The 27,188-nt window shown below is 45.3% G+C and overlaps 1 protein-coding gene across 1 annotated transcript in view; it reads left to right on the top strand.

Annotated features, from left to right (window-relative positions):
* Positions 1-27,188, top strand: part of FHOD3 (formin homology 2 domain containing 3) — a 415,022-nt gene that overhangs the window by 142,632 nt on the left and 245,202 nt on the right. The window contains exons 4-5 of the mRNA XM_081802533.1: positions 16,685-16,752; positions 23,696-23,801. Of these exons, the coding sequence (XP_081658659.1) occupies positions 16,685-16,752; positions 23,696-23,801 (174 nt within the window). The remainder of the gene's footprint in view (positions 1-16,684; positions 16,753-23,695; positions 23,802-27,188) is intronic.

Here is a 27,188-nt window from a genome sequence, read left to right as displayed (position 1 = left end):
GGTCCCTCTGCTGTGGTCTCTGAAGCAGTCACCTAAAGACTTCCAGTTTGTCCTGTTCTAAACTTTGTGGAATTGCTTTTACACTAGTTGATAAGCTAACTGGGAGCAAGTCTTTTTAATCTTTCCTTCATATCTAATGGAGTCTTGTAAATGTTGATCTGAACAGAATTGAATATTCCACGATCAGCACTTAAGAGACAGAACATTGTAGAATATCTCCAGGTTCAAAATGCATGACTCACCTGTGGTAAGAATGACAGCCAAGGGCCATGATGGACTCTTCTGAGCCAACCAGATGCACTCATGCCCTAGGAACAGAGGCATGAACTCAGAACACTGGGAAGAGGGGCAGAGCCTCACTTCTAATGCATCCCCCAAGCTCCCCTGACTGGGAGGGAAGGATTAAAAGAATTTGCGGTTTTGCCAGGTAGTGATTTCTGGTTGGAAGGCCAGTTGCTGCAGATGACTCACAGTTGTTAGCATGTCGCAAACCCAGGACCAGGCGGAAGGGCAGTGTGGCTCATGGAGAGACAGGAGCAATCTCGGTCAGTGCTGCCAGACGTGAACAGTGCTCCCAGGGGAATCAGGCTCAGCTCCAGGATCCACTCAGCCACCCAACCAGAGTCTCCGAGCTGAAGAAGGAAAGGACAAGTCGCAGCCAGTTCATTCACACCTGCTCTTTACCTTCTCTAGCTTGTCAGTTTCTGGTGTTTTGCTGTAGATGAGTTAATCTGTTCCTTGCATGTGAAAATCACGTATATATCAGGAGTCTATCCTTCTCTGGCTCCTTTTGTTCTATTCCCAGGTGGAAAGGTCATAATGCTAGTAAAGTACATTACCAAGTATTTTCACAGGAGCAGGGTGAGTTTTTATATTACCCTCATTTTTCTGGTGAGGGACTGGTTCGAGGATTAACTGCGGTTCAAAGAAGGAGCCGCCAGCCCAGTCTGTCTAGCCGGTGACCTGTCTTGACTACCACACACTGCAGTTGGAGAAGATTTTATCCTCTCCCATGCTGCTTAATGAGCTCCGAGGAGCGGGTTTAAACAGCAGGATTAGAAGCACCAGCAGTAGTTATGCTTTCCATGGACTTCTTCAAATTCTAACTAGTCTCCCCGGGTGGGTGGCCTCTCCTTCAGGGTCCTCAGGTGGTAACTCAATGTCCCAAGATCAGTGGTTCTCCCAGTGTGGTTCTGGGACCTGTGAGTTTGGTAGTCATGCAGAAAGTTGGGCCTACCTCAGACCTACTGAACCCAGATATGCAGCTGACCAACTCCTGGGCGGTTTCTGTGCGCATTCCAGCAAGAGGAGATGAAAGGTAATGTGCCTCAACTTTCTGCCGGCCTGTTGTAAAGGAAACCCTGTCACGTGACCGTCTCCACTGTGGATGGTTCCTAGTCTCCAGGGCTCCTCTCGTCTGGGCAGCCCTGCCTTTCATGGCTTCCCTTTGTTGCTGGTTCTCGAGACCTTTTTCTGTTCAGTTGTCCAGTTCTTTTAATATACGTCACAGAAAATGTGTAGTGTGAATTTCTGATGATTTGCTTTGCAGCCAAAGATAGGATGTGGCTGTGTACTTTCTCTGCCCCTCATATGCCATATGCCACATATGGGACTCGACGGGGCCGAGTTGCTCTTTGAATTCTTACTTAATTCGTGGAGGTGCTAAGAAATGGTCCCCCGACTTAAGGCTGACTTTGCTTAAATTTAAATATCCTATAAATACAGGCATTAACCGGTGAAGTAAGGCTAAAATCTAGTAGTCTTAGATCCCAAAGAGAATATATGAAACAGGTCACCTCATAATTTTCAGGCGAGGAGAAAACGAAACAAATCTCTGCTTCCTTGCAACGCAAAGCAACAGTTTGGGTGCTTGGTTTTGTTCTAATGGCACCTTTATCTGCAGTCAGTGTTTGAGGGAGCCTCTAAGTGTGGTATAATGACGGGTATTCATGTCTTTTTCCTGAGGAAAGAGCTCCAGCTCCTCTGGGGGTGTGGTGACGGCTGGGGCCCTGCTGTCCGACCACAAAGATTACTGAGGACATTTTCCATGCCTGTGGCTCTGGTCTGTGTGGAGTAAGGGCAGAGCCCAGGGGAGAACCCACAGGGGGCACCAAATGGAGCCACCCTTGCCAGCTTCCCATTCTTGGTTCTGTCACTGTAAGTGCCGCCTGCTCTTAACGGTTGCCACCAAGATAATGATTCACACAGAGGGTGTGGCTGAGCCAGCCCCGTACCCTTTTATCCCTTGAGTTCCTACTCCTGGAAATACGTCTGCTCTTGGGAGGGAACGCAGGCTGCTGTCTGGTTCTGAGGGGAGTATGTGTGGAGCTTGGGCATTAGGGGATGGGTGGGTGGTGGATGACCTCAAGTCAAAGAGAACTTCATCTCTTGTGAAGGCACCCTAAGGTCCCCTTTACCACCAACATGGCCCGCCTATTGTCAGGTTCCATTCAGAAGTCTACTCACTTTCCCTGTCTGAGATAATCCAGCCGGTGGTAGGTCTGCCCACTTCATGGTGATGTGATGACTGCACTGTGGGGTTAGAAGAACGAGCCTTTCTGCTTGTCCTCTTCTGTCAGTGGCCTGTGGTTCTGACTCTTTTTTTTAAAGCCTCCCTTGGCTCAGCCTCCAGGGTGGATTGATGGTGAAGGCATAGGGACAGGAGAGCCTGACTGCGGGAGCCGATCATAGTCCAAAGCCTAGGGGTAGTCTGCTCTTCAGCTGCACCCAGCCCTCACTCCCCATCAGTCCTTGCAAATCCAGGGGCTGCCCTGGTGCTTTCTCTTTGCACTGACTTGGGTGGAGCAGGTGGACCCCAGTGAGGCAGAGACCCTAGAGGGGAAAAGAAGTCAGAGTCAGCCAGATGTGAGAAGTGGGCCTTATTAGGCAGGAAAGCACTCCAGCAGTGCTTTCATTTTCTCACAAATGGCACCACCATGGTAAGACCCCATCCACATCCAGTGAACCTAAAACTTAGCACGAATCCTGGTACATAATGGGTGACCTAGTGTTGGTTGGGTGAATATAAAAAAGAAAAAATCACTCCGTCAACCTACCATGAGTGTGATTGATGACTAGTCCAGGAGTCAGCCTGTGTCTGATCCAGAGAAATGATCCCGCCCACCCGTGGCTCCTGTCCGTGGTGTCATAGGACTGCAAAGGTTACCTAGAGACACCCGGGGCTCTCACTTTTTGGGGTGTGTCACATCTGTGCTCTCATCCTGGAAATCTATGCCTGCCTTTATTCACCTGGATAACTCTCGCCCCAGAATCTGTCTGACGTCTTAGGCTCTGGAAACCTCCCTGAACCCTCGAGTTTACTGGATCCTCCCCACCCACCCCTGCAAGCCCTCCTCTGTTTCATCACTTTCCACATTAGACTGAACATATCTGTCCATAGATCTGTCCTGTATTAGACTCTCAGTTCCTCATGGGAGCACCATCTTCTGTACATCTTTGAGGCTGGGGTGCAATGCTCCTTCCTGCTAAAGTAACTGCCTGCAAGTGGCTCAGAGGCCACAGCCCCTGTTCTCTATGTGATGTCCCTGTGGAGCTCCATGATTCCAAGGAGAAATTATAGCTAGGCAAATAGGTGGTTTCATTAGGAAATACTGATGAAAGATTAGGGCCAGAAAGAGGTTTTCTGGTCCTCTGCAATGGAGATCTGCCGGAAATTTGAGGCTCGTATGCATGATGCTTCTTAATTATATTCTCCACTCTATTGGTCTCTCCTAGCTGTTACGACAGAGGGGATGAGATGTGACGCTCGGGTCATTTATGGACCCGAGGCTTAGCTCTCCTTGGCACAGCCTGGAAACAAACAGAGGGAAAGTGTCAGGAGGTCAGGAAGGATTGGGATGCAGCTCGTCCTTTTGACATGTAGCGACCTTCAGTTCAGATGTGAATTTGTTATAAGACAAAAACCAGTGTTTAAGGTTTGCTGCACTTAACTGTAAAAATGCTATGGTCCTCCTAGTCCTCACCCCTTGGTTAGAGAATAAACTCTTATCAAAACAGTTGTTGTAAAAAAAAAAAAAAAAACAACAAAAAACAAACCCTAATCTTGGTGCAGTTTTGTTTGTGTTAGGATGCCTGCCATAGATTAATGGCTGTTTCCATCTTGAAGAAGACTTAAAGGAAGAGCCTGGCCCCATGGGGTGGGTCAGGTGAACTATGGAGTTCTGCCACTCTGCTTGGTGACATGATTGATACCAGATTGTTCCCTTTTGACCCCAGCTAATGATCCTTATCTTTTCTCTAGGGATTAGACATTTACTTCTTTTGCTCAGAATGTTTAGGGCAGGGATGGTGAACATTTTCTCTGTCAAGAGCCATTGAGCCCAGGAAGGAAGAGGCCGTCTCTTTGGGGTGGTGGCCATGGTTGGAGAGGCACTCCCAAGGCCCAGCCAGGGCTGTCAGCTCAGGCGACTTTCTCAGCACACAGTTAGAAGGACCTGACAGATGACAGGAGGAGGCGCCTCACCAGCCCCATGAAAGCCTCGCCTATTCACTGCAGAGAGTCTTGAGTATTTTTTGGAAACGTCGTTGAAGCCTTTGGGATTGGAGAGAAGGAAAAGTGGTTTTTACTGAGCACTAAAATGCGCCTGATGCTTTACCAATGTTATTGTGTTCTTCAAAATGTGGGAACTTGTACTTCTCAAACTGTTTCACTCCTAAGAAAACCGAGGCATAGAGAGGAATCTCTCCTGAAATGCAAACATCAGTTTAGGAGTCTGGATGGTGGTATTATCCAAGGCTATGGCAGGATAGCATGGGAGGGTGTGGACAAACCATAGCAGTGCACAGTGCAGGACCAGGACCTTGCCAACTGGGAGTGCAGGAGAGGGCAGGTGAAGTTCACCCAGAGCCCCGAGGGTGGGCAGGACAGGAGGTCAGGGGCCAAGTGTGGCAGGTTCGGTGAGCGGAGGCTGGGGAACAAGGGCTACTTTGCAGAGGCCAAGGTTAGGACCATGCTGGCTAGAGTCAGGCCTGGGTAAGACGGCTGAGTATTTTCTATGTGTGCCCTCAGGGGCTGGTGGGGTGCGTATGTGGTTTCTGGCCCTCGGACCAGGATGGTTCCCTGCTAAGTTTTCTCCCTGGAGAGGAAAGTAGATTTGGGCTTGACACTGGATGGAGAAAGATGGTCTCCTGTGGATATCACCTGGGACTCTGGATGCTTCCAGAAGAGCAGAGCTGGGCTCCTTTGTTGAGGCAACCTCCCTTCCCTTTGTGCCCCACCAGGAGGGGGCGAGCAGGGTTCGCTGCAGGGCAGGGAAGCCGTGATGCTGTGGCCAGCTCTGGGGAGAAACACCCTCCGCTCAAGTAAAACCAACTTAGCGCTGCAGTTTCCTGGTTGTTATTAGAACTAGAAAGAGAAATATATGTAATTTTGAAAAAACATACATCTAAAAGTTTTAACTGAATTCTAAAAGGGAATGATAAAAGCCTATAAATAAAATATCTGGAGGTTCTCCAGTTTTCTAATGAGGGAGGAAGAGAACAAAGAAAGAAGGAACTGGAGCAAGAGAGGACAGGGAGCCGAACTATTTATAGGACATGGAGAGGCAGAGGTGTGGACAGAGACCCAGGAGTTCTGAAGCGACAGACCTCTGAAGGAACAGGTCCCCATCACCTGTTTTTCATACCACTGCTTGACTCGGGGTGTTTTTGCTGCTTTTCAGATGATAATGATCTGATCACCCTGGGTCAGCAGCCTTTTTATTTATTTTTATTATGTTCAGTTAGCCACTGTATGTGGTGTTCAATGATTCATTAGTTACTGTAACACCCAGTGCTCATCCCAACACGTACCCTCCTTAGGACCCATCACCCTGTTACCCCATCTCCCACCCCCCTCCCCTCTGAAACCTTCAGTTTGTTTCCTGGGGTCCATAGTCTCTCATGGTTTGTCTTCCTCTCTGATTTCTCCCCCTTCAGTTTTCCTTCCCTTCCCCTATGGTCCGTCCTGCTATTCCTTATGTTCCACATATGAGTGAAACCATATGATAATTGTCTTTCTCTGCTTGACTTACTTCATTCAGCATAATCCCCTCCAGTTCCATCTATGTCGGTGCAAATTGTAGGTATTCATCCTTTCTGAAGGCTGAGTAATATGTGGAGAAAGGGGAATCCTCTTACACTGCTGGTGGGAATGCAAGCTGGTGCAGCCACTCTGGAAAACAGTGTGGAGGTTCCTCAAGAAGTTAAAAATAGAGCTACCCTATGACCCAGTAATTGCACTAGTAGGTATTTACCTCCAAGATACAGATGTAGTGAAAAGAAGGGGCACCAAAAAAAAAGAAGGGGCACCTGCACCCCAATGTTTATAGCAGCAATGTCCACAATAGCCAAACTATGGAAAGATGCCTTGATGTCCATCAGCAGATGGATGGATAAAGAAGATGTGGTCAGCAGCCTTTTTAAAGGGACACTGTCAAAGTGCAGCAGGGGTTCTGTGGATTGGGCAGAGGGGCTCAGCTTCTCCAAGGGGAGCTGGTAGGATTGGATGTGTCTGTGAACCCATCTGTCTCTACCAGTCTTTGACCATGGGAAGAAATTCTCCCCAGAATTCCAGTTCCTGACATGGCCTGCAGCAGCTGATCTGGCCTCTTTGCCTCTGAGAGGGGACACTTTTGTGAGAGCGAAGATGGGAATAAACAAAAGTGTGCTTCCCTGGGGCCCAAAGCTGACCAGCTCTCTGAAACCCAGAGGGAGAAAGAGTTGCCTCTGAGTGAAGTCAGAAATGAAGGTAGCTGGCTCTGCCTGGGCTGCCTTCCTCAGTAAGACCGTGAGGAGGGTGGTGCCGGGACTCCCAAGGTGACGAGCCAGAAAGTGTGTGGAGCGGGGTGGGCTCGGATGGGTGGCCATGGCCGACAAGCAACCAAGCCCGCCCTTGCCTGATTGGAAGTCTGGTGCAGCCTCCTTAGCCAACAGCTCCTAGAGGCTGTTTGCCGCTTGAAGGGGGCCCTGCGTGACAGGTGTTAGACTATAGGTGAATACCAGGTGAATACCTTCAGGAGGAGGCGATGGGCACACAGGGAAGGGCGACGTGGAGGAAGCAGGAAAACCATGTTCCAGGCTGGAGCGTGTGGCCTCTTCTGACCCCAGAGACCTGAGGATGCTATTCAGCTGTCCTAGGGGTCCACGTCCAGAGGTTTGGGAGGTGACTGAGGCTGTCTTCAGGAGGAGGCGATGGGCACACAGGGAAGGGCGAGGTGGAGGAAGCAGGAAAACCACATGTTCCAGGCTGGAGCATGAGCCTCTTCTGACCCCAGAGACCTGAGGATGCTATTCAGCTGTCCTAGGGGGTCCACGTCCGGACAGAGGCACTGCTCACTGGTAGCGACTCCTCATACTGTCCCATGTCTCAGGGAATGGCTTCCCCACAAACCTAGCGGGCAAGCTGGAGGTCTGGGGGTCCTTCACCCGTTTCACCCCACATTCAGCTCTATTCCTCAATCACTCCCCAATCCATCCCTCCTCACCTTCCACTCTGTTCCTGTCACGACCTATCACCCCTTGCTCAGGTGACTCCAAAGGCTCCTTACTTGGTTTCCTGCTCCTACCCGTCCCCGTCTCAGTTCCTCTGCCCTGATGGGCCGTATGGGCAGTGAGCCTCATAGAACCTTGCGTCATTAGAGTCCTTCCTGTTTGAAATCCCCCCAGCACCCTCTGTCACAGCCTGAGAGTGACACGGAGTTGAAACTTCACAGCGTGGCAGTATGAGACCCTGAACGCGAGGACTCCACGGTGTCCCCAGCCTCATGCCGTCACAACCTGTACCCTCTGATGTTAACATCTGTGATGAGCCATATATAACCTAGGCATGAAACTATGACTCTAAAGCACTTAAACGTTGCTGGGAAAGAGGGATTTCTAAAATCTGACCAAGCAGTTTTTTCACTGAAAAATTTTCTGTTGTGCCACTTTGGTGGTTTTCTTTAAAATGTCAACACGTCATAACGAAGCAACAGTTGCAGGTTGAAGTGGGTTGTACTTCCGGGTCATCAGTGTGTTGGTGGCTCCTTCGAATTCCTGGGAAGAATGTCCAGAGCGGAATTCCTTCGACTCAGTGCTGAAAGGAACTTGGGACTGCAGACTTCCCGGCTGGGGAGCAGAGCATAACCTAAGCCTGACCAGCGATTTCTGTCCCATTTTAGAGTTGTTCTTCACCAGCTCTCTCGGGACGGGTGGGTCTGAAGAGCAAACGTCACGCAGCTAATGCCTGGCAAAGGAGGAGCTCATGTCTCTCTGCTCCATCCGAAAAATCATGCTGGTTGCATTCTCTGTAGCTGGTGCCAACGATTTTTAAATGTAGGTGCGGGCATTTTGTCTGTGAATACATCTCCTCTCTCAGTGTGATGTCGTCTGTGGCAGCTCAAGGGTTAAAGGGAAGTTACTGCCTCCTCTGCGCAGAGTGGGGTCTTCTGGGTCTTGGGCCAAGTGTTTGCACAGAGCGCTTGGTTAATGTGTTTGGCACTTGGTGAGAGAAGGGTGTGCTGAAATTATTAGCCTTAAAGTCGGTGATTTTTATGGTTCTGAAGCATGATGCTCTAGATACATCTTTCACTCTTCCACTTCCTTGGCACACTCACAGATGCTCTGGGTTCTTCCCCTCCAAGCTCTTTCACTAAATGTAAATAGGTTCTCATGTTCCCACCGATTCCTTCTAATGTTCAGGTCTGTTTTCCCCACACGATGTGTTCCTAGCTGAGCAGAAAGCACAGGACATCCATGGCTGTGCCTTTCAGTGTTCACGTGGGCGGGCCATGCGGGTTTCCTTCCTGGTGATGGAACAGGAGTGGTCCCTAATGGCCTTTAATCAGTTTGCCCTCTGCTCCTCATTGTAAACTGGTTTAAAGTGTAATACTTTAACTGTATCTCTTAAAGAAACATGTTTCATTTTAAAAGGCAAGAACCGTGGAGAGAAAAGATGGGGGCAATTATAAAGACTTTAACAAATGATGTTCTGGTCCGGCCTCCTTTCCCCACCCAATGTAAGCTCCTGATGACCTTTTACTCAAAGGCTAGTGCTATACATATGACCTCACCCTGGGTAGATTCAGTTTGGAAGGAGGTGGGAGAATACATACATAAATATCTTCATCTATTGGCCAACCACAGGCTGTGCTTGACCTTAATAGGAATGGATGCAGAATCGGCCCCCCATTCTCCCCCCCACCCCAAGCTGCTGGAACTGGCCCTGCGTCTTCCATGGGACCTTCTGCCCCCTGAGCTCTCAAGAGCTACTGTCCTACCCTTGGGGCTGTGCTGGTGGGCGGTGGGTTCCTCTTTTCGTACCTCCCACCTGGCCATCTCCAGGCTTTGGGAGAATGGCAAATCTTCTGGACTCCAACCTGAGCCCAGCCCTGCCCTTTACACATAGGATTCAGGTTTGAGTTGAGATTCTGTGGGGTTTTGTTGTTGTTGTTTTTGATATTTGCCAGGAACGGACCCACATTTCACGTCTTAGTCACGTAGCATCTTCCTCCCCAGTGCTCTGACCTAGGACTCTTAAATGGAGTCTGGCGCGGCAGGATCCATCGTCTTCTGCACCATCCCCCCAGTAGAGGCTGCGTGCTCCTTGGCATGTGTTTACAACATAGGTGGACAAAGGAAAAGGGAGAGCCTCTGAGTTTCTTGGCATATGGCAGAAGCTCTGGAGCTGCCCTCTTGCTGGCAGAGTGTGGCCTCTGGGCCTCTCTCTCTCCCTGCTCTACATTTGATGCCTTCTTTCTTCTGCATTGCCTAATTTTTAGGCAATAGGGACATACGAAATTCCCTCCCTTGGGACTCGGGACCCATGAGAACAGTCTGCATAGTGTATTGGGTGTATTTGGAGAATCAGAGGACCCCCATGCTCTGCTTCATCACCCACAAGGCTGAAGCCCAATGTGCCCCTGGATCTATGCACATGCAGACCCTCACAGACAGCAAAGACTGCAAATACTGAGGGCGGAACAAGGGAGCCCCATGGGGCTCAGTCATCCTTCCCTAAGGAAGCCTTGCATGCGCTCATGTAACCCAGGACTGAGAATCACACCTGAGCTCTGCATAGAAGGGCTGCTTCTAAAGGAGGAGGGAGTGATGTTCAATAGGAAATACATCCAAGAGCCATGTCTGGCATGCCCTCAGGAAGCTGCCAGGCCAGCCCTGTTCCTAGGGGGGGCCTTGATAGTCTTGTCTAACCTGAAGGAGAGCCCTGCACAGCCATGGTGAGGCTGACTTTCTGTATGGTGAGGCCTGGATGTGCTACAGATGGAACACTCTGTTTCTTGAACTCCTGAGTGTCCCCAGCAGTGAAAGCTCCAGACCACACCTCCCATGGCATGGTTAGCCCTGTATCAAGGAAACTGGGGCTTGGGCTGTGGGAAGGAGTGCCTCTCCTTTGGCCTGTGGAGGCTGCTCATGAACGACAGCAAAGTCTCTCAGTAGTCACTGGTTTGGGCATGACAGCTGACGTGATGAAATGTCTGCTGGCTCCTCCTCTACCAGCAGGAACTGTGCCTCCCACAATGACAAATTATATGGCAGAGCTCATTTTATTGCACTTGACAGATATTGCATTTTCTACAAATTGAGATTTTATGGCAACCCTGCAACAAGCAAGACTATTGGTGCTATTTTTCCAACAGCATTTGCTCACTTTGTGTCCTTGTCATATTTTGGTAATTCTCACAATATTTCAAACTTCTTCATTATTATATTATGGTGATTTGCCATCAGAAATTACTACTTGCTGAAAGCTCAGATGGTTGGCATTTTTTTTCAATAAGGTATTTTTAAATTAAGGTATGTGCAGTTTTTTTTATTTTTTATTATTTTTAAAGATTTTATTTATTTATTTGACAGAGAGCGGGAGAGGGAACACAAGCGAGGGGAGTGTGAGAGGGAGAAGCAGGCTTCCCGCGGAGCAGGGAGCCCGAAGCGGGGCTCGATCCCAGGACCCTGGAATCATGATCTGAGCCGAAGGCAGACGCTTAACGACTGAGCCACCCAGGCGCCCCTGCACTGTTTTTTTTTTTAGACATAATGCTATTGCACACTTACTAGATTATAGTGTCAACATAACTTTTATATGCATTGGGAAACCAAAAAATTCATTTGACTTGCATTATTGTGATATTTATTTTATTGCATTGGTCTGGAACCAAACTTGGAATATCTCCAACGTATGCCTCTATGTCATTTACAGACGTGCTTGGATCCTAATCCTTTTTGTCCTCTAGGTGAACAGTGGTGTCTCATAAAATGTATGTGAAGAATCAACAGAACAGGTCAGGTTGGGTGTAGAGGCTATTTGGTACCACAGTGTTGCTTTCATATGTTACAGAGACCACTGCATAACAGTCTTAAAAATGTCGATTGTGTAGAAAAAGAAGGTTTATAGTACTTTGGAATAGGATATCTTCGTCCATAAGAGTGAAGCTTCACTGCTGACTGCTTTTACAAAGGGTTTGTTTGTTTTTAAAGATTTTGTCTATTTATTTGACAGACAGTGAGAGAGGGAACACAAGCAGGGGGAGTGGGAGAGGGAGAAGCAGGCTTCCCGCTGAGCAGGGAGCCCGATGCGGGGCTCGATCCCAGGACCCTGGGATCATGACCTGAGCCAAAGGCAGATGCTTAACAACTGAGGTACCCACACGTCCCTTACAAAGGGTTAAAAAAACAAAAACAAAAAAACTAGCTACAACTTAACAGGTACCAGATTGGAAAGACTCCTAATCTAGACTTCACCTAGTGCTTTTAACATAGAGAATTAAAACACTTTGCCTTTTAGAGGGCATTTAAGCCAAAATATGTAATATTCTTAAAGAAGGTAGCTGATCTTTTGAGTTTTGATATTAAAAAACCAAAAACTCATTAAAATATGTGAATCTTTCTCTGAAGTTTGTAGTGATAATTCTCTTACCTAAAAGAATAATTTGGGAACATTACAATTTCGTTATTCAGCTTTGTTTGGAATAATTATTTAAATGAATAACTATAAACTTTTTTTTTAAATTAAGGACCATTGAAATAGTACTTTTCAAATAGAAATTATAGGGGTGCCTGGCTGGCTCAGTCAGTTAAGCATCTGGCTCTTGGTTTTGGTTCGGGTCATGATCTCAGGGTCTTGAGATTGAGCCCCAAGTGGCCTCTGTCCTGGGCATGGAGTCTGCATAGGATTCTCTCTCCCTCTCTCTCTGTGCCCCCCCCTCAAAAAAATAAATAATAAAAAATAAACAAGTTTTGTTTTAATTAAAAGAGACTTGGCATAAAAAGGAGGGGGAGAGTGTTTTGACACCACTCAAAGATATTTTTGGCATTTGTACAAGGATGTTTCTCATCAAAGGATGAGTGGCACCATCAGGCCTCCCTGAGATCTTTTGTTTTAGTGTCACTGAAGAATCATTTGTGATGTCCTGGGGGTTAAAAATATGGTGAATGCGTATCATTTGAAAGATAGAGACTGTCAGACTGGATAAAAACAAGTTACAACTATAACTATAAGAAATTATACTGTGCAAATACTAACCAAAAGTGATCATATTAATATTAAAAATGTAGACTTTAAACAAGGAATATTGCCAGGAATGAAGAAAGACATTATATAGTGATAAAAGTTCAATTCACTTAGAAGCCATAGGAATCCTAAATAGTATCCAGAACAAGAGAAAGGCAAAGTGTACCTAAAGCAAATACTCATACAGGTGCAAGGAGAAATAAAGTCCCCTGTCCTGGTTGGAAATTTCAACACTCCTCTCAGTGATCTACAGAAACTCATGAAAATATAGAAGACCTGAACAACACTACCACTCAGTTTGACCTAGTGGATATTTCTATAACAGTCTACCTAATAACAGCAGAATACATATTATTATTTTCAAGTGTATGTGAGATGTTCACCATGATAAACCATATTCTGGGCCATAAAATAAACATTAATAAATTAAAAATAATTGATGTCTTTTAAGATTATGTTCTCATCATAAAGAAATGAAACTAGAAATTGGTAACAGATACATAGAAAATTCCCAAATAATTGGAAGTTAAACTGTATATTTCTAAATAAACCACAGGTCAAAAAAAATCATAGGAGGGGCACCTGGGTGGCTCAGTTGTTAAGCATCTGCCTTTGGCTCAGGTCATGATTCCAGAGTCCTGGGATCGAGCCCCGCATCGGGCTCCCTGCTCCGCGGGAAGCCTGCTTCCCCCTCTCCCACTCCCCCTGCTTGTGTTCCCTCTCTTGCTGCCTCTCTCTGTCAAATAAATAAATAAAATCTTAAAAAATCACAGGATTTATTCCCTTTTGATTTGAATGAAATATTCCACATTCACTCAATTTTAAATGAAAACGAAAACACAAGATAGCAAATTGTGTGGAATGCAGCCAAAGCAGCGCTTAGGGAGATATTTATAGCATTAACTACTTAGGAAAGAAGACAGGTTTCGGATCAATTGTTATTAAATTTCCACCGTAAGAAAGTAGGAAAAAAGAGCAAATTAGGCCAAAAGCAAGCAGAAGGAAGAAAATTATAGAAAAGAAATAGGAAGAACAATGAAATCAAAAGCTGATTCTTGAAAAGATCAATAGAATAGATACACTTCTGGCCAGAGGAAGTTAAGTGGAGAAAAGAGACAGATTACCAATCATAGGGATAAGAGGGGAGATTGCTATATTCAATAAAAGGGTGATAGGGAATATTATGACAACTTTATCCCCACTCACTTAACAACTTAGGTGAATTGGAAAAATTGCTTAAAAGATGCAAATTATCAAAGCTCATTCAAGAAGAAATAATCAGAATAGCCCTATAGTAATTGAAGAAATTGCATTCATAGTTGAAAACCTTCCAATACAGAGAACTCCTCTCCCTCCCCACCAGGTGGCTTCACTGGAGAATTCTGCCAAACATTTAAGGAATGTGTAATACCAAGTCTACACAGACTTGTTCTGAAAGTAGAAGAGGAAGGAATACTCCCAACTCATGAGAAAGAGTATTACCGCAACATTAATACCATTAAAAGGAAACAAAACTACAGATCAGTATTCCTCATGAATATAGATGTGAAAAATCCTCAACAAAATATTAAGTCATTCTTAGCTAAATTTTTTTAAAAACTGATTTTGAGTGTAATACCAAGTATGAAAACTTTAACAATCTGAACACAACCATAATTTGCATTCACATGAATCAGAAGCTAGGACAGATCATCCGTAACTAACTCTGTGATACTGTAAATTCACTTAAGACCTATTTCTGCTTGTCATCTAGTATGCAAGAGAAGTCTACTGCAAGTCTTATTACCTTATAAAGAGGTACTTGGAATTGACACTCTCTTCACATGCTCTTCCTGGATAGGATAAATCTGCCCCTCTTCTTCGGGGCTTATATATCCCCGTGCTTGCATCTGATAGAGTTATTCTTATTTATTAGAAGTGGTTCTGGGAACAGTCAAAATTTCTATCCTCCGAATTTGAGAAGTCTGAGAGGTTAGCTGTGGAAACTGAAGAAATGGTCACCCCAGGGACCAGACCCTGAGATGATGCAGTCTGCTCCACTTATTTATTGCTTGTGTATTTTGAGGCCATGCACACACTTTAGAGGTCAGCTTGAGAGTTATCTGGGCCTCATGTCTTAGGATCTGTGATAAACAAGATGTTCATTTTAGGGATGGCTGATTTCTCTGGAGTTTTCTCAGATCCTTGTTTTTAAGAAGGCGATGCATTCTGTCTTAATCAAAACTCTTCATAATAAGTGATCACGGACTGCATATTGTTTAGAGGTGGTAGATTCCATGGTGGTCAAATAGCAAGAAGGCCTTAGGGCCACACACCCCCTAGACCCCCAAACTAACACAACCTAGCCTCTGCCCCTTACTGGGTATTTTCACAGGTTTTGAGTCCGGAGGAACCTGACCTGCTCAGTTGCCTAAAGGAGACCAGAGAGTCTGCAACACAGGGAGGGAGGGGGCCAGGGCTGCATGACCAAGGGCTTGACGGGTCATGCAGAGGATTTTGGATTTCATTCTAAGTCCAGGGGTAGCCATTGAAGGGTTTAAACGGGAGCAGTGATGTCATCAGGTGTCCATTTTCACACAACCCTTTTGGCCTTGGTGTGGAGAGTGGAAGAGAAGAGGGCAAGATGTCTGTAGGGAGGCCTTTGGGGGAAGCTACCACCATGCAAAAGCTGAGCCCCACCTCCCCTATAGCCTTTTAAATCGAAGGTGGGAGCCTGTTCCCTTCCAGAGTTACTGTGCAAGTGGGCATATTCTTCTCATGACCAGACTTCTGCCAATTCTTACAGACCTGTGTGTTCCGTGCCCTTCCGCTCAAGTCTGTGACATAAGCAGAGAATGTGGGTCTGCGCATTGCCCCCCATATGCTGGAATTGAAGCTCAGAGAGGCTGGCCTCCAGCATGATACTGCTTTTGACTGCTTTATTCTTTAACATTTTAAATAATTTGGCATCACCCTGCATCATATCGGTGTTTGATTTAACACAAAAACTGTCTTCCTCTAAATCTATTGTTGCATGATCTTATTTTATAGACGGGGATCCAAGACATAGAAAGGTAAACTACTTTGTTCAAGGTCATATAGCAAGTGGTGACACCATCTTTGAAATGTAGGCTTTCTGACTGCTTATTCTTTGCACTTACTAAGTCCACTCTTCACTACTGACTGCAAAAAACAATTCCTGGCAGGTGCTTAGGAAATACATGTTGGATGACTTTTATTGGGTCAGTCTGGCACCTGAGATTAGGAACCTAACCTGACCCCTGAGTCACCTGGGTCAGGGCCAAGCTTGAGTTGTGTGAAGCTGAGCAGAGTCCATGCTCCCAGGCATTCTACATACACTGGAATAACTGGCTTCTCCCTTCCTCCTGTGTGCCCTCAGCACTTTGTAGCTCTACTCCAATGGCTAACTAGTACTTTTGGCATATTCATTTGTCTCCCTGCCACATTATGACCTCTGGAGGATGGGTCTTAGGTCAAGGTCACCTCATTATTCACTAGGCCTGGCCTAATTGGTACATGTTGAATGTGACTAACAGAACACTGGGGATTATAGGAGTTGGCCTGAGTCTTGAGCCAGAGAAGACCGACACAGGGCTCCTCCATCTGCCATGCTCAGGGCCAGACCCATCCTTGAACATGAGTGAGAGCCCAGATAGACCCAGAGCTGAGGCTGTTTAGAGGGCCATCCCCAGGGAATCCAGTCCTTAAAGCCACTGTATTGCCCTTGGGTCTCTCAAGGTGACCGTTAGATCCCAGGAAAAAGGAGGTGCCTCAAAGGTGAGCCCAGCTGCAGAAAGCATGGTGGTTCAGGGGCTGTGAGGCAAGGAAGGAGGGAGGTGGGAGGATGCCTTCCATCTTGGCTGTGTTCATTTTCTGGATATAGCTGGTTATTAAGTGCAATGGTCTACAAACAGCTGGGAATCGAAGTCTGGAGAGAGGGAGGGTGGGGGCTGAGGGTGCACGTGGGACCTTGTCCTCCACAACTCTCTCACCCCTTCTTCCGGCCACCTGTAGCGGCCCCGACTGTTCTCTGCACTGTCTGACGTGGGGGCTGTATCTTCCATGGATTCAGTCTACTCACCTCTCCAGTGGAAATTCTGTTCATGTTCACATCCTGTGTTTTTACCATTCATTGAGTCAGTTTAATTAATTCTATATATGTTATGTTCTTTATTTCAGAAAAACTGTACAACTCCAGTGGGCGAGATTTAAGAAGGGCGCTTTTCTCCCTGAAGCAGATATTTCAGGTAAAAAAAAAAAAAGAAAAACATGCTCTCCAGTCCTGTTTTTGCACTGCTTATGGAATTAGGTACAGACACGTTTCTACAGCTCTTACTGATTACAGAAAGAAAAGTTTCCTTGGATTAAAATGTCCGTGAGGTCAAAATCTCAGTTGAGAGTATTTTTACCATGTCAAATATTTCAAACATTGAGAAGTAACGACAACTTTATCAAATCACCTTTTTCCATATTTACCTCAGACATTTAAAAAGAAAAACCTACTACAGATATAATTGCGGTCTTGTTTTCTCCCTCATTCCAACCATCCTCTTCCTGCCCCAGGTCCCCTATCTACTGATGGTCATGGGCATGCGGGTTTCTCTGGCGATGGAAAAGCACCTCCAGCAGTAGCTGTGTTCTTTTCTGCTAACTTCACGTATGTTCTGCTGCATGTGTCATACTCCAGCTTATTTATGGAAAGTGGGCTGGATGTAGGCGTGACTGGCCGGTGCAGCTCTGAGTGGTCTTGTGTATGAATACGGCGCAAGTTGCCTTGTTCATTCTTCTCTTGGCAGGCAGTTTGGTTTATCCGCAGGGTTGGCTGTTTTATAAACCAGGCTGCTAAGGACATGTTCCTTATGCATATGTTTATGTCCCTCTTTCAGGGTCCGTTTTATCCTTTTCTCCTAAGCCTGCCTTCTTTCCCTGCCCTGAGGAAGTCACGTGCTTAGGACGGGAGTGCTGACAAGCTCCAAGCCTCTCACTCATGCGAGACTGTAGAGGGGAGAGAGAGAGAGACAGAGCTAGGGGAGGAGGAAGAGGCTGCTGTCTGGGCAGAGTCAGGATGACATTTGGCAAGAACTGGTGTCTCTGTAGGTTCGTTGTTCCTTCTCTAATGATTTTGGACCCTAGGGTATATTCCACTTCTCTTCAGTTCCTGTCTTAGCCACATTCTTAACAAAATTTCCTTGTCAGTGATAGCTCTGTCAGAGTGGCAGTCCCCCTTGTGGATGTCTTCCCGGGAGGGGACTGGCAAGAAGACAGGCCAACAGTCCATCCCATCTGCATATTCTTATCCCACTGGTCCTTAAACTTGTTCAACCATGTCCTTACCTTCTCCCTGCGCAGAGTCTCTTCTCAGGGTCAGCACTTCTGGACACGAGTCCTCTTGGCTCTCCGGATGGTTATGGTTATGAACCTACCGTGTCATCGCCCCCTCACACTGCACATCTCAGAGATGCCTTGGGGTTGGGGTTTGCCTTTGTTCAGGCTGTTTGTTCTGGAAAAAGTGCAACAGCTGTCCTTGGGCACTGCCTGCTCTTGGTTCTCTCCATCTGTCTATTCTTTAACTTCTACCAGAGGGGCTTGAGGAAATTGTTCTCTTGCTGGTTCCATGTAGCCTTCTGGATTACATCTGAATTTCTCAGTATAACATGGAAGCCCTGTGGATCTGGACTTTGCTGCCCACTTCTTTGCCCTTGGCTGCATCCTAAATTCTACTCACGGTTGCATTCTGGGAGCAAGCCACACTCTTTTCTGCAATTTGCCCCTGGACCTGTTGCTCCTCTGCCAGAATGTGTTGCCACCCCTCACCCACTCTCTGTGTCTCTCAGTTTGTCTCCCGGTGTTCCCTCCTGCCAGGGTCCCTCTCCCTAAGTGACTCCTCTCAGTCCCTTCAAATACCTCTGGAGTTCTTTGTGCTTCTCTCTAGTATAGAACTTAAGGTACTACGGGGCGTTCGTCTGAGTCTAGCTGTATGCAAGCTCCCTGGATTTCATCGCTGGGTCTTTGGGGCCTAGGCACGTGTCTGGGTCTGCGTAAGCAATGGATGAATGGACTAGGTGAATTGGGTGGTCTTCTAGAAGATGCCTATGTCTTCAGTCTTTCCTGTTTCTAAGTTCGTAATTTCCATCTGTGTTTCCCTGTTCCTTAGCTGAACAAAATAAAACTTGTTTACACTCGATTACATCCTTCTTTTTAACTCGGATCCCCAGATGCCACCAGAGGGCCATGCTCCTGCCACTCCTCGCCCTAACCCAGAGTCCCTCAGCCTACTCTTTCTGTTCAGCTTTGACTTCTTTCAAAACCTGTGTTCACCTCACTAAGTGTCTGGCTGAACAGAAAAGACCAAACTGAACAGAAAAGAGTTAGTGATTCCAAGTGACTTTAAAACATTGTGATTTGTGTATTTTGAGTAAATCTACTCTAAGAACAAAAAGAAACCACGCAATCAGCTGTTTATAATAATCCTGCTGCTGCTGGTGGTGTTGTATTGCTGTTCTGCGACTGGTGTGTGTGTTCTTTGTCATTCTCAGAGTTCTTAAGGATTAGGATTCTTGGCGTGTGGGAGAAAGAAGACAGGTAGAAGAAGGGCGCCTGGGTGGCTCAGTCGGTTAAGCATCTGCCTTCAGATCAGGTCATGATCCCAGGGTCCTGGGATCGAGCCCCTTGTTGGGCTCCCAGCTCAGAGGGGAGCCTGCTTCTCCCTCTCCCTGCTGATCCCCCTGCTTCTTCTTGTTTGCTCTCTCTCTCCTCTCTCTCTCTCTCTCTATCAAATCAAATCAAATATCTTAAAGGTAGAAGAGGTTAAGTTAAAAACTCTGTATTCCTGAATTTATTTATTGTTAAAAAGATTTTGAGTCAGAATGAGTGAAATTATATGGTATTTGTCTTTCTCTGACTTATTTCACTTTCCTCTAGGTCCATCCATGTTGCCGCAAATGGCAAGATCTCATTCTTTTTTATGGGTGTGAGTGTGTGTGTGTGTGTGTACACTGCATCTTTTTTATTCATTCATCAAAGGATGGACACATGGGTTGCTTCCATATCTTGGCTATTGTAAATAATTCCTCAATAATATAAGAGTGTATATATCTTTTTGAATTAGTGTTTTCCTTCTCTTTGGGTAAATACCCCATAGTGGAATTACTGGATCATATGGTAATTCTATTTTTAATTTTTTGAGGAACCTCTATACTGTTTTTCATAGTGGCTGTACCAATTGGCATTCCTACTCACAGTGCACGAGGGTTTCTTTTTTTCCACATCCTCACTAGCCCTTGTTATTTTTTATGTTATTGGGTTTAGCCAGTCTGACAGGTGCAAGGTGCTAACTCATTGTAGTTTTAATTTGTATTTCCCTGATGATGAGGGATGTTGAGCATCTTTTCATGTGTCTGTTGACCATCTGGATGTCTCCTTTGGAAAAATGTCTTTAGGTCCTCTGCTCTGAATTGGATTATTTGTTTTTTGGTGTTGAGTTGTATAAGTTCTTTATATATTTTGGATATTAACCCCTTATTGGATATATCATTTGCAAATATCTTCTCCAGTTAGTAGGTTGCCTTTTTGCTTTGTTGATGGTTTCCTTCACTGTGCAAAAGCTTTTTATTTTGGTGTAGCTGCAATAGTTTAATTTTGCTTTTGTTTCCCTTGCCTTAGGAGATGTCTAGAGAAATGTTTCTAGGGCTGGTGTCAAAAAAAAAAATTACTTCCTATGTTTTCTTCTAGGAGTTTTACAATCACACTAAAAATAATAAATTTCCCGTGTGAACTTTAGGGTAATCAAATAGTAGTTGAGGGGAAGTATTGTTTGTAATAATCTTCTAGCTTATAAGTAAGGAGGAGTAATAGAATTAAAGTATCAGAATTTTCCAACCCTAAGTGAATGGATCTAGGCATTGAGCATCAAGACCTGCTGACATGGTGGAAATGAGATACAGCCAGATTGTATGTGGCTTCTCATGGGAATTCACATTATCATTGATGTGCTCAAGCCGACAAAATCAACCCTGGATCTCATCATGCCTCTGTTTACAGTAAGCAATTTATAAATGATCATGGACAGAGGCATATGTTAATCTATATCACACTGGTGCAGTCAACAAAATCCAGACTACTGGGCTACTTTTTAGGACAAATGACCTAGTTTCTTTAACATATAAATTTCAAGGGGAAAAAAAAAAGTTAATTAAAAGACTTTTAAATCCACATGTGGATCTTATTTGGATCCTGGTACAAAATGTAAAAAACAAAACAAAAACACAAACACACAACACAAAACCATATTTATGAAACAGTTGGAATTTTGGTCACTGACTGGACATATAATAAAAAACTAATACTTTATTATTAAGAGTACATAGTTTTAAAAAGAGTTTCTGTATTTTGGAGATGCATATTGGAGTATTTATGGATTAAATGATGTGATGTCTGGGATTTGCTTTAAATTAATATGGCAGCAGACAGACTAATTAATATGGGGTGATAGAAGAAACAGGATTGGTATGAATGGATTGGCACCTGGGGTTCACTAAATTGTTCTGTCTTCTTTTGTATATGGTGAAAGTTTTCCATGGTGAAAAAATTTAAAAATAAAACAAACATGTCTGGGGTCTTTGCTGCACATTCCTTTACCGAGTTTGTTCTGTAGTGTTAACTCTGAATTCTCAGGGATGTTGTTTCTATCGTTTATTCATCAGATATTTTTGAGCTGCCTTTGCTGACATTATGTAGGCAAGGAAGAAGGTGCTTGCTACCTGCAGTGTATAATCTGTTTGGAAGACCACACACGTGGGCACAGAACAGCTCAAACCAGGGCAGGCATCATTGGGTGGTGAATGGATTACACAGGCTGCAAGCTGTCTCGGGCTTAGATCGCCTTCTCCCACACCCACAGTCTGCATTTCCATCATCTTGTGTTTTCTACATGCAGGGATTCTTTCTGGAACTTAGAGTATAAAGGGTGTAAAATACAAAGCGCTTGGTCTTTTGCATTGAGTTGAATATTCCTTGACTAATAGGCATTTAAAAAATACAGGTTAAAGTATGGCTAGTGTAGAAAATTCTGAAATGCAGGGATCGTTTCTTATCAGTTGGTGTTAACATTTTGATTTCATTCTAGTGGGAAGCCAAAGTTCTAAAAATCATTTATTAATGCCTAAGTATTTCAGGATACGTGTTCAAAATCTCAGGCATTGCCAATCTGGAGGACATTCTCCACAATTTATTATCCACAAATGTCCATTACTTAAGTGCTTATCTACATATGTACATAAATTTTAGTTAGGGTCTGAATTTTTATAAACACTGTCTCCCCTGTCCGTGATTTTTCCAAGTACCTTTGCCAGGCAGCCAACTCTCTGCTGTATTAATATTAGTGATTAGCTTGAGTGGTTTCTTGAGAGCTTGTTCTCACTTTTTCACCATGAAGTCATGTGTGAATCTAGTTTTAGTTAAAGTAATAAACATTTGTTACATGCTTGGAAAAACGTTCTGACTAGACATGAGCTCATCTAAATGTTCACTTTTCACATATCCTGGTGGAAAAGGATATGGATGGAGGGAGAATTATTTTTATTTCCTTTATACATACGGGTGTAAAGTAATTTTCCAAAAACTCATGATATTGTCCCATTTTCTCTTGCTTCCAAAGCCATGATTATCTTAAAGTCTGAGTTAACACAGCTGTCTTTCATTACCTTCAGGGACAAGCATCACTCCCCCTCTCCCCCCCAGTGCCCTCTGAACGTTGAGAGTGTTTTCTGGGTTCAAAGGGAGCCTTCGCCTGGCCTGCCTACATTTAGCTCAAGTCCTCCATCCATATAATTGGAAAATGCCATAAAATCAAAATGAGGGGCTGATTTCACAGAGGGACAGGAGAATTATGCCCGTTTGTCTAAATTATTTTTTTATTTTTTAGAGAGAAACCATGGTTGCTGACCATTCCTATAATAAAAACCCTTCATTATTCCATTAAGCTTTCTACTATTTACATCACTGAGGGTTTTTTTTCCTAAATTTTTGCTCTGTTGTTATAATTGAATATGAATATTCTAGTCTTAGGCTAGCTGCATTTGAGACCAGGCACTGTCCAATTGAGGAAATCTCCTGGAATAGTAGTGGAAAAATCGCTCTCATAGAGCTCTGTAGAACTTGGTACTACAGAAAATGATGGGGCTGGCTGGACATAGGTGATCTCGGCCAAAGTTTTGCATCTTTATCTGTAAAGAGAAGGTAGGCTTATGTCAATGGTCCATGAACTGGCTGCCCTTTAGGATTTCCTGGGGAATTTAATAACAGCTAGGGCCCACCCCTAATAATTCTGATTAATCCATCTGGGTAGGGTCCTGCTTCCTACTACTCCTTTTTAAAGCTTCCCAGATAATCCTAATGTGAAGGAGTCAGGGGTGAGCATCATCTGAGCACCTCCAGGTCACCTGGAGGATGTGTTAAGCGCACAATGCTGAGCCTCACCGTAGAGTTTTCTAGGTAGTCAGTTGGGGTATTTGTATTTCTAACAAGTGCCCAGGCGACGCTCATGCCGCCTGCGAGTCTGGACACCCCTCTTTGAGAACCACCAAATTAGATGGTCCCTGAGATTCCTTCCACATCCTGCCTTCTGGGACGGGAGTCTGCTGGCCTGCTGGAGTGGCCCCTTTGTGGGGTCACGTGGCTGCCCCTGACGCATGGCTGGTTGTGTGCTCTGTTTCCTCACTTAGATACCATTTGCAAGACCCTTGTAACCACCGACCTTAAGGACTGTCTTTTGGAACACACGAGTGGCTTTGAATCCTCTGCTTGATGGTCTGTGCTGCAATCGAACATTTCCTGTTGCTGAAACCCAGCAAGCTTCATGTGGCCAGTCCCTAGGGACCTGTGGGGGAGCAGGGCTTGGTGATTTTTGAAGAATGAAAAACAGAACACTATAAATATTCCTGACAGGGGATTCATTTGCTTTATCTTTATTAGATTGCCCAGAAGGCAATAATTGGTCTCTGGCAACCAGCAATGTGGAGACTGGTTGTAAAATTCCTCTGGCAACAATTGTAGATGCCTCATTTGAATAGAGCAGAACAATCTTTAGAGGTCAGTCTGGCTTCAAAGGCTCGTCTGTAGTTTTAACAGCATGGATGGAGGAGGGACTGGGGCAGTATTTGAAGTCTTTTTTTCTCCCTCCTTTCCTGCCAGGATGACAAGGATTTGGTGCATGAATTTGTGGTGGCTGAAGGTCTGACGTGTTTGATCAAGGTGGGAGCCGAGGCGGACCAGAACTATCAGAACTACATTCTGAGGGGTAAGTTATGACATCCCTGCTGCAAGGGGGGCCTGGCATTGTCTCCAGGAACTTCGATACTGAGAGCTTTTATTTTATTTTATTTTTTTTTAACATTTTTTTAATTATGTTCGATTAGCCATCATTAGTTTTTGATGTAGTGTTCAATGATTCATTAGTTGCGTGTAACACCCAATGCTCACCACCACAAGTACCCATCACCCGGTTACCCCATCTCCCCATCCCCTCCCTCTGTAACCCTCAGTTTGTTTCCCAGAGTCCAGAGTCCATACCAAGAGCTTTCAAAAAGACTTGGATTATGGAGTAAAGTGATAAAGACACTCTATGGCAAAAGATGACACTTATATCAGATTTTATCACTTCCTAGTAACTAATTAGTGACGGAGCTAACCTGACTGGTTTTTACCTCACCTCTCTTCCTGGTTATTAAGAAAAAACCCTACTTCACATTAAGTTCTTGACAATCTCTTTCATTTGGTAAGGAAAAGGCCACACTAAGTGGGCCTGCATTTCAGCAGGAAGTCACCCAAAGCCAAAGAGGCCAATTTATTTCCTGGGGAAAAATTTTTTTTTCCAACTTGGGTTGTTACTGGGAGCGCTTGTCAGAAGCTCACATTCCTCACTGGGTCCTCATGTTTCTGACTCGGTAGGTTTGGGGTGGGTCCAGAACTTGCACTTTAAAGAATAATTCTGAAAGCTATCGGTCTAACTTCCCTCCCTCCCTTACTTTCTTTTTTATAAAGTGAGGCACGTGTTGAGTTTGAAGCAGTGATCATTGTTCCAGGTCATAAAGTTAATGGTCTTTGGTTATAGTAATTTTGTCCACCTTCGTATAAATAATTTTATTTGATCCCATAAAAATGTGACACGGGAGAGCAGGAATTAGTAGGTTGGACTCTAAGAAGTCACTGCTATCGAGTTTTGACTTACCAAAAGAGAGTTTAAATGTAGTTCAATCGTCATTTTGTAACTGAAGGATTTGAGGCTCAAAGACGTGGAGCAGCTGTCTAATACAGTCCGTTTCTCTAGGGCATGGTCAAGCGGGGGCTGTGCGCAGACCCCCGTGGCACACATCTCATCCGGGTTTTGTTTCCTCATCTCCATGTTTACCTGCAACCCCACAGCTCCATCTTCCTTGTTCACAGAAGGGGAAAAAGAGTGCTTTGCCTTTTCCCTTGGGTGAAGGATGAGTATGTAAAATGTGATTTACTACCAAACGTCCGTGGTTAGACTTGAATAAGACAGGCAGAGTGTGTTCCTGTCGTGCTTTACCCTGAGAAGGAGCCTCCTGTTGTGTTATCCAGCACAGCCAATCGCGGCCTTCCCTCTTGGACCCTGCCCTGGGGAGCCATGGCCGCAAAGAGCGAGAGAGAGAACCTAGGGTTCATGGAGAAAAAAAACTTTAAGGACACATTTTTGAGTCCATGCTAACCATTTCTGTTCTTGATAGATGCCAAATGTGTGCATGAGAGAGCATTCTTCAGCCTCCTGGTTCCGCTCCACCGCGTTCGGGAGGCTGGGGAGTGTCTCCTTTTGCCCACCTCCCATCTTTTCCTGGGCGTGTGTAGATCCTCGTTACAAGTTGTCAGTAGAGATGGCTTAAGGATGAATTTGATGAGTTCTATCCCCACTGTAATTAAAACATGGAAGCTTCTACGGGGTGTGTAGACAGATGAACCATACACTTTGTCCTGCTATTTCCTCCCAGTGTGGCTGTCTTTGTGACTGAAGGGATCGTCATCCTTAGCTTTCCTTGCACACGAGTCCAACACCTAGAACGGGAAGGCGCAGAGATAAGGGTGAGAGAAATTCCTCTAGTTTATTTTCCACCTGGCTGATGGATGTTGATAAGTCGAACCACCTGGAAGGAAAGAAACCTAAAATTACCTTATTCTGAATAGTGGATCCACACGATATGGTTTTGTTTTGTTGTTATGTTTGAAGTATATATATGCACTTCTCTATTGAACTAATATTATAACCATCTACATGTTTATCTTTCTTCTTCTGACCCTTATCTAGGAGCGTATATATGTGTTTTTATAGTGTAACACCAGGGTAAACCTCTATATTGATCTACAGCCAAGCTTGGGTTGAAGGGGGATGGCTCTGCTAACTGGGATCAGCCCTTATCGGGAAGGTCATATTTTTTTTTTTTAAGATTTATTTATGAAAGGGAGGGGAGCACAAGGGGAGGGGCAGAGGGAAAGGGAGAGAAAGAATCTCAAGCATACACCCCACTGGGTGTGGACCCTGATGGAGGGCTCAATCCCAGGACCCTAAGATCGTGACCTGAACTGAAATCGAGAGCCAGCTGCTCAACCAACTGAGCCACCCAGGTGTCCCAGGAAGGCCACATTTTTGTCAGAAGCCCCTTGCAGACCTTTCTTACAGGTTAGAACCAGGCCACCTGTAGCTGTAAGGGAGGCCAGTGGACAATTTGGCTTCCTGGACTCTGAGAGGAGGCAGCAGAAGAGAAGGGCATGGCTCTAGGGCTGAGGAATGCGGTTACCAGTGTCTGCCACATAGGTGGAGTTGGGAGGAAAGAACTCAGCCTTGCTAAGAAAGCTCTTTTTAGTGAGCAGCCCTGTGGTGGCCCAGTAGGAGGGAGGGAGGGCCTCCCTGCCACGGAGGGAATCGTGCTGGGGCAGAATAAGCTCAGTGGCTGTACAAGGCCCCAAAAGGTGAGCTGTGCAAATTGTGCCTCCTGGTAGGGAAAGATGGTCCCGATGCAGAATACTTCAGTGAGGCTCTCTACCTCAATGCTTCTCATTAAACTGGCGATGGTTATTTTATTTTATTTTATTTTATTTTATTTATTTTATTTTATTTTATTGTTTTTTTGGCTGTGGTTTATTAATTGGCAGTTGGCAGTATCAGGAAGGTGCCAAAGTCCATTACCAAATGTTTGCGACTCAGAATGCCCAAGCAAAACCAAGGGAGAGTCCTTTCGACCATCTGCTGCTTCTCTGTGTGGAAAACACCACTGACAAAAGACCCTTGCTGCAGACACCCCTTCCTTACACAGGAGGAGGCTCTGCGTTTTCATTGCCACCACCAGGGCCTTGCCTTCAGATCTTTCCTTTCCATCCGTGTTCGTTTACTGAAGGTCAGAGCCTCACTGTGCATTACCTGGACAATGAGCAAATGCTCGCCCCCATTCAGGTTACTCCGAAATGTTCTGTTTTCCATGGAGTGGAGGTGCCTTTGCGTGCCTGCCCCACTTCTGCTAAATCTCAGAAGCCTCGGTGTGAGCAGGGCCGTGTGTGCAAACCTCAGCGCATTGTGATGTATCTGACCAAGAAGCCTCGGTGTGAGCAGGGCCCTGTGTGCAAATCTCAGCCCATTGTGATGTATCTGACCAGAGCCCGTGCCAGGAAGGTACCT

The sequence above is a fragment of the Leptonychotes weddellii genome, chromosome 13 (assembly GCF_054177405.1).
Source record: "Leptonychotes weddellii isolate Sample4059 chromosome 13, ASM5417740v2, whole genome shotgun sequence".
Lineage (NCBI taxonomy): Eukaryota > Metazoa > Chordata > Mammalia > Carnivora > Phocidae > Leptonychotes > Leptonychotes weddellii.
The sequence above is the reverse complement of the archived record's forward strand: the minus strand, read 5'-3'. Positions and strand labels throughout refer to the sequence as shown.